Source organism: Podarcis raffonei, chromosome 10 (genome assembly GCF_027172205.1).
Source record: "Podarcis raffonei isolate rPodRaf1 chromosome 10, rPodRaf1.pri, whole genome shotgun sequence".
Classification (NCBI taxonomy): domain Eukaryota; kingdom Metazoa; phylum Chordata; class Lepidosauria; order Squamata; family Lacertidae; genus Podarcis; species Podarcis raffonei.
Genome location: NC_070611.1, coordinates 37,336,259 through 37,348,519, shown reverse-complemented (window position 1 = coordinate 37,348,519; position 12,261 = coordinate 37,336,259). Strand labels below are relative to the sequence as shown.

Below are 12,261 nucleotides of genomic sequence, written 5' to 3'. Positions count from 1 at the left end.
CAGCCAACCATGAATGACTAAGAAATCTGGAAGAGGTCCTGCAAAGCAAAAGCCTTCTCCTGCTGTTGCACCCCAGCACCTTGTACTCATAGAATCACAGAATTGGAGAGTTCGAAGGGGTCACAAGGGTCATCTAGTCCAACCCCTTGCAATGCAGGAATATTTTGCCCAACCCAGGCTTGAACCCACAACCTTCCGATTAAGTTTCATGCTCTACCAACTGAGTTATTGGTCGTTGGCATATTGCCTAGGAGATCCACACAGCTATCTTGATGAACAGTCACTGACTGATCACACCAAGAAAACGAAGGCAACATACATAATTATTTCAGCGCTAATTATGAAGTCGATTCGGCTGAGAGGCAAGGGCTGCTGGCTCATGGTCGCGGATAAGCTTCACAGCTGAGTGGAGATCTGAACCTGGGTCTCCCCAGTCCAGATTCTGATATGCTAACAGTTACACACACTGGACGCTCTTTTAAAATGGTTGGAGTAAATTTGGCATGATCAATATTTCTCCTCAAAGCACCCTCGCATGACGAGAGCTGCTTGATTCAGGCTGGAGAAAAGCACTGCGGACTTTTAATTAGTTGGACGCGTAATGAAATAGAAAGTGCCATCAGTTATGAAGACAGCACATGATAATCATTATTAGGAGGCACCGCAATCCGTTTCTTATTAAGAGGGTTATTAACATAGCATAGTTTGCTGGTAATAGAAACCAGAAAGCTAGGCAAAAAGTTGCTGGGAAATTCCATGTGTGGCAGAGACCTTTTATTCTTTCCTAAGACTTCCTTTGTGCAAGACAGCTTGACTGCTTTACTTGCTAGACCTTTGAACAAAAAAAAAACACATTTCAAGGTGCTCAAGATATACTGGCCATTTACATACACGGAACCCTCAAGCTGTAATTACTTTCCATCTCCCAATAAAGCTGTACAGTGTGGGCTGCATTTGTTTTGCCCAAAGCTAATCCCAAGCCTCTCATTTGGGTGGGTGGGTGCACACTTGTGTGTGTTGCTACAGTAAGATATTCAATCAAAGCTTTTTGAAGTGGTAGAGTGGAAACAGCTGCATCTGACAAGGTGTGAAGGCATAAGTTTATAGCTGTCAAAAGTTGAAGTTTGTAAGCTGGACTGATATGAGACCAGGAGGTTGATAGCTTGTAGGCTGTGGCATCTTCATAAGGAATGCACCAAGGTTGTGGGCTAAAAACTCTATGATCTAGTAAGCTTTTATTTGATATTCTAGAGGCCAGACTTCAAAGCGCCTTGTTAAGAGCAGATGTGTGGGTAGCTTCAGTAACCTTCTTTTGAAGGTATTTTTTTAGTTCATACATAAAAAACCAAGACATTGAATGTTGCATCTTTAGAGAACTACTGCTCCAACCAACAAAGACATAGGGTTCACTTTGAAGATGTGAGTTAGAGAATCATAGAGTTGGAAGGGATCACAAAGGTCATCTAGTCCAACTGCCTGCAATGCAGGAATCTTTTACCCAGCGCGGGGCTCCAACCCATGAGCCTGAGATTAAGAGTGTCATGCTCTAGCAAATGTCATGCTCTAGCAAATGACATGAGCTATTTGTGTTTTTGAAAAGGTCATTAGAATGAAGGAAGTTAGATTTTTACAAACTAGCCTAATATATGCTTTTAAAGTAACTAATCCTGGTTTCTAAACATACAAAAAGAATTACCAGTAAGGTCTTGTCCCTGAGATGAATACATTGAGGAACACTACAAATTGTGGTCACCAAAAACCCCAGATAAACTTTCATTGAAGAGGCATTTCTATCAATCATAGAGAAATAATACTTTGCAACAGACTACATGTTCTGATAATGCCGCTAAAGGTTCATATGGCTACAAATTTTCTGAGGATGAGCAGAATTTCTATGTCTTGCTCTGTAAAGCTGTGGTAAAGACTGGAATCAATATATTCTGATCTGCAAAAAATGTCCTCATCCATTCATTTCGGGGTGGGGGCGGGTTCAGAAACCCTTTCCTATAGTCTTATAGGTACATAGAAGCCAGCAAGTAGGAAGAATCTGAAATAGATGCCAATTTCCGGTGATTTAATACATTATGCAGGGACAAATCTGGGTTAAGTATTGAGTGTAAACTGAACAAAAAGATGTTGCTGCCTAGTATACTTGTATTATACATGTGCTTGCAAAAATGTATTGCATTCACACTGTACATTGTGCTGTGTACTCTTGGACTTAACTGTACACCTAAAAATATAATATATGAAGTGACCTTAAGTCACCTGTAGTCTTTAACACTTGCTACTAACCTATGCACACTTCCAACAATTTATTGTATTACTGTAATAAATGAGTTGGGAAGAAAAAGCACTTCCTTTCTTCCCTTCCACATCTCAATTTAGCCAGAAGGAGTCAGTTTCACTGACAAAAGCTCTGGGCAGAACATCTGAAGCATGGCATTATAAACCAGTACTATCCTATTATTAGAGTGCCTATTTCTGACATCTAACACCAAGTATCCTTTCTTCCCGCTCTGTAAAGCTTTGTAGCATTTTATGGCAACTATTTCAGTCAAAACAAGTTAGTTGAATAGGATCAATCATTCCGTCTATTTCTGATGTTCAAGCCAAGAGTGCTGTGGCAAAAATGGGATGACATACAAGGAAGACAAATGATCAGGCTTGGGGGAACCCTAAGATTTCCAGAAGTACTAAAAAAAAGTAAAATATGTGGGAGGGGGGACGTCTCCTCGCACCAAAACACCTCAGCTAGTACTGAGCATGCTGAATGGCTACAGAATGAACAATTTTTCAGCAGGGAGTCGGGGCAATGGATGGAGAGGCAGGAAACCTCAATAACAGCATCCCACAATGCTATATTAAACAATGATGCCTAAAACTTAATCCAGGAATGAAGCACTTCTTCAATAACAAATACATTTTTAAAAGACATTGTTTCCTTTTCTTTTTACAAGTGTTTCTAAACATTATATGTTACTTACAAAAAACAACAGGAAAAGCAATTCATACACATGAAGCATGAATTCCACCTTCAACATGAATTCTATAGTCAAGCTTCCTCACGCAGATTGGAACTTCCCTGCATTTCCCTTAAATGTGTGGTATTAAAACCCTGGCAAAAGGTACATTAGCACAGTGTAAAATAATTATTTGAACAACCTGTAGCTATCCACAGAGTCATGCCCACTCAAGTAAAACTGGACTGAGAGAATATGGTAAAATGGAAGAGGTTGTTCCATCCCTAGCAAATAGGGTGGGGCGTGGACTGTTTTTCAATTTGTTTCCTTTTTTTTTTTAGTTTCATAGATCTGATAGTTCATTCGCCTGAATCACATGTTCAGAAACATTTCCGTTTCTATTCATCTGAATTGCATTCATTCACTAGTTAGTTTTTTCCATTGGTTTCCAGTGAAAACACCAAAGTTACAGACAGCAGAATAGAAGGCCCAGGCAATCCTCTGAAACTATGTCAATAATAACACCCCCTATACAAGACATGTCAAATTTCAAATAGATGGGGCAAAGGGGGCCTCTTATATAGGCAATTACCGTATTTTTTGCTCTATAAGACGCACCAGACCACAAGACGCACCTAGTTTTTCGAGGAGGAAAACAAGAAAAAATATTCTGAATCTCAGAAGCCAGAACAGCAAGAGGGATCACTGCACAGTGAAAGCAGCAATCCCTCTTGCTGTTCTGGCTTCTGGGATAGCTGCGCAGCCTGCATTCGCTCCATAAGACGCGCACACATTTCCCCTTACTTTTTAGGAGGGAAAAAGTGAGTCTTATAGAGCAAAAAATACGGTATATAAAAACTGATCCTATAATCTACCCATTAATTTCAGCTAGAGATAGCTGAATTTCTTCTGCCTGTGACTTCTATATTTTTGATCCTATTGCCTACTTTCAAACATACTAGTACCCACTCCCTCACCAGCACATCAGAATTGCCACATTTCAATTATGTATGAAAAAGGATCCTCATGTTATCTATAACCTTAAAAAGAAGCAAACAATCTTTTTTCTATCTAAAATAAATAGTGCTTTCCATTATGTTAATTTCACTGCTTTCCCTTTCACCCTTCCCTGTGACCTCTCTATGAACTGTAGATAGCGCTGCAGTTTATTTTTTCAGTGCAAAATAATGCCTCTGGTGTAAAGCAATTTAATAAAATTAACAAATTTTCAATCCATTTCCTTTCATTTTCCCTCCAAAAACTAATGAATACATTGGCGTTCATGCATGTTGTTTTTCATTTGTTTTCAGCAACTACCTATGCTTTTTAAGATTCAAATCTAGGCCAAGAAGCTGAATTTAAAACATACAAATAGTAAGCGGAAAATTGAGCATTTCTAAACACTGCATCAAGATTCCTGTCTGCAGCAATTGATTTGACAAATGTCAAAGGTTTCATCAGAATATTAATAATGAATAAATTATCTCTTAAATTAACCTTTGCAACATAGGCTTAGAGATCAAACAGTCACAAAATTAAATTCTCCTCAGGATAGCACGTTTTCTTGCACTACTATAAGCATAGCTGGCTTGAACTGTGCATCCCTCTCTACGGAAGTACTTACATGAGGTCTCAGCTCAGCTGCCATTTTATAATACTTCTCAGCTGCTTCATTGAGGCTAGCTTGTCTATTGGAACAGAAGGGGAGACAATTAAAGTTCAGTTGAAATCACATCGGGAACCTACAATTCTTCAGAGGGGGTATAAAAATAATTTATTTTTACAATTAATCAACAATAATGATATTATTTTAAAAATAGGCAATAATAACTGCTGCAAACATTTAATGCAGATCCATGGTTTACATCTCTACACCTTAGAGAGATAGATAGATGATAGATAGATAGATAGATAGATAGATAGATGATAGATAGATAGATAGATAGATAGATAGATAGATGATAGATAGATGATAGATAGATGATAGATAGATATAACTTTACATAGTTTTCAAACAAGCTGAAATTGCTTTGTGATTTAACTATTTACTAAATAGATTTTCAAGCAGAGCAAACCATATTCTGGTTGGCGAGTAGCCGGGTGGAGCAACAGATTAATTGTGGCACCACAAGGCTTGCTGAAAGGCACGTGAGTAGAACTTGGGGGGAGGGGAATCAGCTGCACTGGGCCATTCTGAGAAGGCTGTATCAGCTTTGGATACAGCAGTTCCACAATTGGTTCTGCTCCACCCAGCCCTCATAATGCCCCGTTTCAGGATCCTAAACTTGCTAGCTTCACAAACCAGCTTGTGGTTTCAGCTTGTAGATAACTCGGATAAGACACACCTCTGTCTTATCCCAACCCCTTTCCAGCAGCACATATCAGGGGTTAAGTTTGCTCTGTAAGGAGATTTAGCTATTTATTACTGCCCACTAGTTGGCTTGAGTGGTCTCAATGATTGGAAACTGTTTAAAGGTAAATTCACCTATTTAAAAAGTACCGGTAACTTCTTTCTCAGAGACAAATTACAGAACTGGTGCATAGTTTAACAAGAGAATTGATTTCCAAAACTTGGTAACTGGTAACTAAGAGAAAACAGGACAACAAACTGATTGCTCAAAAGTTAATAATAAAAAAGACCCACCGTCAGGGAAGCAGGTTTGGAAGATACCATTTTCCTCAGGCATAGTATGCTGAAAAAAGGGACAGCATTTGATTCCCCACCCCCTTTGTGGTACATTTGTTTACCATTTACACAAATGGAATTTAAGAGACACCTACAACAAAATGAATGTTAAGCTTCTTGCTAAAACTATTTTAGCAATGCAAACAAACCACACAAGCTTGAAGGAAAGTAAAAGAAGCCAGCTGAGCATTAGAGCAAAGCTTCCTGAATTAGTTCCATGGGTAATTCCTACCAATCAGGTAGATTGTACAGATTGTACAGCAGATTGTACAGACAATGTTTCTGGCTCAGTAAACCATAGTTTATGAAGTATTGGATCAGTGTGGTCCTCATTTCCCTTAACCCAGGATGTGTCTGCTCTTGCTACATTAAAACTCTGTTCCTCCTTAGGTCCAAGATGAAGAACTGTGGTTTAATATCAATTTACAAACCAGGATCTGAAACCACAGGTTATTAACCAGGATCTGAAACCAGTATCAAACTGCCATTTCATCACACTTCCTCGTTTCAGAAAGAATGATAAACTGTGGTTTAATGTAATCTAAGATTTGAGCAATAAAGCCAGTACGCAAGCAGAAGAGACAAAGGGAGGAATGAAGGCAGATTCATGGCCCCAGTACTTCTTCCCAGTTTGGCAGAATCTCCTTGCTTGATAAAGGATAAATGCACTTGCCCTTAAGCAGAGGGTATGACTTTGGCTGGCACTGGGACATTCCAGCTATGTTATCATGTTAATGAAATGTAATCATGGATGCAGCAGCAAGATTAAAAAGCAAGATAAATTAGTGGTGAATGAAAGAAATGAAACCCAAGAGACCTGTGATCTGCTCTTCACTTTATTTGAGAGCTATCTGTGTAGAATAGACTAGACAGATCTTCTATAGGGTGAAAGGTAGTGTGAAAGCTCTGGAGACCTCAGAATAAGGACTTTGGCAGCAATGGCAAAGAACATCACTTTCTGAGTCACTGGGTCAAACCTAAGGCAGCCAGAGTTATTATCCTTTTTTCTGCTGTGCCTCACTCATATAATGGCCAAAGACAGTACTGCTGATGCAGGGGATCTGAGGAAGCAATATGCACCTGAGGAGCTCTATGCCTGGTTCACCTGTCTAAGGAACTTGTCACTCAAGTAGTCCAGACACTGCCATAAATCATTCTCTACCTACTCCAGAACATAACCACTGTCCTGTCTTCAGCCATTTTGCTAATTTCTGGTCCTTTCAGTCTTGATCTGTGCTTGGATTTTAGCATTTGGCTCTGACCCCACCAGGTCTTGATGCTATAAAACACTAATACAGTAAGACAATATCTAATTTAGAGACTAAAGAAGGGAAATCATCTTCACACGGAAATTAATTATCTTGAATGCATGCATTTCATGTTGTCAGTTGCTCAAAACGTGTTATCAAGCACAGAATTTTATATAATGAAAGTACAGATTTCAAAACCTAAAAATGAAAGGATGACAAAAAGTAAGAGACAAATACAAACAAACCTGAGCATGTGAGCTGCATTGAAGACAACATCAAACTCTGTGTTATCCAATTCAGCTGCTTTCTTTGCCATCTCTGCTGCTTCTATCAGGCGAGAATCTTCTAAGAGAAACTGGCCTGAAATATATGTAGCACTGATATGAGCTCAAAAGGGAAGGCACACACTTAAGTATGGGAAACAAAGTCAGAAAGGACTATTCTTTTACATATTACATTACGACCCTGAGTTACCTTGTCATATTAACTTCAGATGAACTATTGCAGAATAATTTGCCAAATATTTATTTACATTTGTATTCCAACCATTTCTCCAAGGAACTGAAGGGGACATACTTCGTCCTCACCAAAATCGGAGACAGAATGTTATGGTGGAATGGGGAAGTGAACCAAGGTATTCCTTGGTCTAAATCCGAGCATCTTACCATTTCATCACACCAAAAATACTGCAGCATGGTACCATGAAAAACCTATTAAGTGATCCAGAAGCATTAAAATGAGAATCAGCATCTATGTCCATATTAGGTGATGATTTGGTAAGATGACTTACCATCAACAGTCTCAGACCCATCATTAGACTAAACTTTCCTGAAACTGATCTAGAAATCCACTTCCTCTAGAAATGGCAAAGGTTGTGAGGTAAACATCTCTTATCAATCATAGATAGATAGATAGATAGATAGATAGATAGATAGATAGATAGATATGGATATCAGCTGATAATTCCCTAAACTGATTAGATTGAGAGTACATCTTAAATAGTTGCTTTTGCACTCTTTCTGCAAAGATGGAAACTTGCCCTCAGCATTTACAATCAGCTTGTGTAGTTGGGGACCTAAATCAGTTTAGTCTTAGAGTGATGCAATATACCAAGAAGAACATAAAGTGCATGAGGTAAATTGTATCTCTACAATAGAGGTGGGTATTCTCAGGATCAGGGGCCAAATGCAGCCCTCTGGGATCTCCCTAGACCATTCCCTCCCCAGGCTCACACTTTGCACCAATCCTGTTCCACATCCAGTTGTGTTCAACTAAGTAATACTCAGAGTCGATCCACTTAAATCAATGGACAAGTCAGTTATCAACTGATTTCAACAGGTCCACTCGAGTATTATTTAATCTAACGAAAGCCTATGTATTTCTCAATGTATCATTTGTGTGGATTGCCTAGATCAGCTGTGGACTACACCAGCTTTTAAGAATGATAGAGGCTACAACAATCCCATTCACGAAACATTCAAAGATTACTACAGAAAAATAAAAACAGTTTTAACTTTTTTAAATGGTAACAATGTACTTTTAGAGGCTAGCCAATGATTCTCCCCAATTATTATTATTCATTCAAAGTGTTGTAATTTAAAGCATAAAAAAATCTGCTGCCAAAAATACTTTTAGCACTCCAGGATCTTTGTGATCCAGTCCTACTTACAATAATAGACTGATACATGTAATTTATTAACTGCATGCTATGTTAACCAGACTAAACCAAGAACAAAAATTAGAAACATTAACCAACAAAAACTCTGCAGGTTCAGCTACAGAGAATAGCACACTACATGATCAATTGTTCATTACATCAAGTGAGTGCATAATTACAGTAATTTAATGTGAATAATCAATTTTATTATAACACAGAATCATTAAGTGATTTACAATTATTAGGAAAATGTATTATTCAACGGAAATTAACTTCAAATGTCAGTGGTTATTAATAAAAGGGGTGCTATTTAGCAGAACATCTCTGTTGTTTCGTAGCTATTATAATATAAATCAAGACTTTTTTCTATCTGTGTCAGTGGGGTTTTGGAAACCCTCCTCATTTTTCAGCTTTATCCTTCCGTGCATTTAAGTACCTCACAGGCAAATCATTCTTTCATGAACCATAGACAGTTCCCAGGTATTCTAAATAAAACCATTATTTTAACTATTATGTTTCCAAAAAGAAATAATCTTATAGAAGGGGAGGTCTGGTCAGGGATGGTAGGAGTTGTCCAACAAAACTAAGGGGCCCTATGCTGGCTACTCTCATGCAGGAGGTGTCAACTGTCAACCCTGAAAGAATCCTCTGTGCATTATTTTAGAGTATCAAGGGACTCATACATATTCGGCAAGGAGACCCCGAGGAGTCTAGAGTGGCACACGCATTGTAAAGAGGCCAAATCAAGTGACTGCACAACTACAGCAACCTAACTTGAATAACCAAGAAAAGGTGACAACCCCAAACCACTTGAGGATCAGGATGAATATCTCTGATCCAGAAAATGCTCTGTATACATGGGTCACTGCACAGGGCAATTTTTCTTTGGGAAATCCTTTTCAGTTAAGAGTACTTGATTATTTCCTGAAGCCTTGAAGGGGTTTACTTGATGTTTAAGTGTTGCTATTCTTTCCTGGACCTGGAGCATGCACCGTGTCAACACCTAAAATACCACCACCATGTGTTTGCTACACAACCCTTTAACGTTTGAGTAGGAAATTGGAAAACATTGAAGGAATTAAGGAGTTATTCCTCAAAGACTTACATTTTTTTTTTAATAGGGAAGATTCCTAAATAAATGGGGAAGGAGTCATGTCTAGATACTGCAGAAATATATATGTTGATACAGGTATTGCCTGTTCTAGCAAAAAGTGTGAAATCAACTGCCAATGGATGTCTATGACATGATGGTTTAGTGGGATTATAGAGACCTTCCCCGCACCCCCATATAGAAATCTAAGCATGTGACTCCAAATTACAATTAAAAATGTGTGTTTAATTACTGAGCAACCCTTTGAAAATTTCATCCAACAACAAACTAGTGAATAGTTATGGATTTATTTCCATGGTACAGAACAAAAGACCATAAGCATCTTATTTTCTGTCATTTTGATGTTTTATTTATTCAACCCTTCTCTATCCTTAGCTGTATCAATCAGAATTTAGACTATAAGACAAAATTCATATTCCTATACAGTGGTACCTCGGTTTTCATACGTAATATGTTCTGGAAGACCGTTCAAGTTCTGAAACTTTCGAAAACTGAAAACTCAATAGCCGACAGCTAGGCCTCAGGATCTTACACTCAGCGGAAGCTGCCAGCATGTTTGACTTCCGAGGCGTTTTCGAAAACTGAAGCATTTACTTCCGGGTTCACGGCAATTGAAAACTGAAATGTTTGTCAATGGAGACATTCGAAAACCAAGGTCCCACTGTACAATTCTATATACTATAGGGGAAATCTAGTGCTGTGGGAGCAGACTTCCACTCACACAACAGGATTTTCCCCTCTTCTCTTCCTTCTTGTGGTTTTCCAGCCTTCCAGAATAGATTGTGGGTGCACACAGGGGACTGTAAGGAGGGGCAGAGAAAGCTCTAGTTCTATTATGTGAGTGGAATTCTGTTCTGCTTGCACATGAACGTCAGTGGATTTCACTCTATTTCAATTTACATAAAACCTATATGGTGTTACAAAGGAAACATAAAAATGTATAGAGGGCAAGCAGATGAATATCATCAGAAGAAACTCTTAGTACTTCAGAAATAAAATACATAATGCATAGAGTATGACTAGATTCCAAGTCACAAGTGACCATTTATTCCTTTTGACTCCTTGGTGAGCAGCACTAGAGATGTTTCCACCAGTTTTATAATCCCTATGTGTACCAAGAGGTTCTACTTTGAGATTTACATTGGTAATGTGGATATATTTTCCTGTGGTTTGGAGTCAAACTATTCATGCTGCTTGATAGGTGGTTTAAAATAAGAGCAGCAAAAAAAGGGAGACAAAAGGATGCTTAAGTGTTGGTTAAAGCTATACATTTGATTGGAAACCTTACAAAACACCGCTTAAAGAAACAGCATATAGTCAATCGAAGTGTGGCATATTGGGGGGGTTTTTTGGTCACTCCGTTCATCATCTTCAAAACTACTTATTTATTCAATTTTCAATGAACTTTCATAACATTGTTCTCTCCAAAACTTTCAAAACTCTATCTTCCACCAGGTTAAATAGTGTCAATTTTTGTGCTGCTTCAGTCCACTCATTCTTGGGTTGCCAAATGGCTGTATCCTTGGTCACATACTTTTAAAGGAAGGGTCATAGGGTCACCTCCAGGTAGGGCTGGAAAAGACACTGGCCTGAAACTGCTGGAAGCTGCTGCCATTCAGTGTGGGACCAGGTATAGCCAAGAAGGTACCTTACAGATGTTGTGGACTACAACCCCCTTCATCCAGCCCAGCATGACAAATGGTTAGGAATCGTGCAAATTGTAGTTCCCAATTTCAGGAGTGCACCATGTTGGCTACTGCTGCTGCAGATGATACAGAGTTATTGACTAGTGGTCTGATTTAGTAGAGAAGCAGCTTACTATCTTCTTACTTTGTAGAATTTCTGGGGACTGACTTAAATACAAAAAATTATCTGTAGGTGAATCATGCAAGATTCCTCCCATACTTGACTTTCTGTGTTCTGTATCTCAGGTAGGTAGATACGTAGTAATGGATATCTATTTTAAAGCAGTAGCATCCTACTGAAAAGGTAGTCCTGACTTCACACAACTGTTACACTACTACGTTTTATAGCAGCAGGAGAGGACTGATGGCCCATTGGATGTTGTAGCCCAACACCTCCCATTCATTCCAGCCAACATAGTTCATGGTCTGGGATGACAGGAATTCTGGAACATCCCTGCAAATTCCACCAGATGTTGTAGTCCAACACTTCCCATCCATCCCAGTTAGCATGGCAAATATTGGACTGCAACTCCCATCATCCCTCACCACAGGTCATGCTGGCTGGGTGGATGGGAAGTGTTTAGACTACAATTTCTGGAGGACCACAGGGCTGTTCTGAGTGATGACACCATACAAGTATTCTCTCCTGAATTTTAGTTTAACTAAATTTATATGCCATTTAGTACATCTGGAAGCCAATAAAAATGCAAAGATAAAAAAATGTGACAGAAAAGTCATTAAACCAATACATACAGTGAGGGGGTGTATTTGATCCCCTGCTAAATTTGCCTGTTTGCCCCCTGATGAAGAAATGACCAGTCCATAATTTTAATGGTAGGTTTGTTGTAGCTGTGAGAGGCAGAATAACAACAGGAAAAACCCCAGAAACTCAGAAGACAAAAGTCAGAG

At 38.8% G+C, this 12,261-nt stretch overlaps 1 protein-coding gene across 1 annotated transcript in view; it reads right to left on the bottom strand.

The window, feature by feature from the left end:
- The window catches only part of TMTC2 (transmembrane O-mannosyltransferase targeting cadherins 2), a 182,277-nt gene that overhangs the window by 16,004 nt on the left and 154,012 nt on the right, over window positions 1–12,261 (bottom strand). The window contains exons 10-11 of the mRNA XM_053407294.1: window positions 7,145–7,259; window positions 4,588–4,651 (exon numbers count right to left, since the gene is read on the bottom strand). Of these exons, the coding sequence (XP_053263269.1) occupies window positions 4,588–4,651; window positions 7,145–7,259 (179 nt within the window). The remainder of the gene's footprint in view (window positions 1–4,587; window positions 4,652–7,144; window positions 7,260–12,261) is intronic.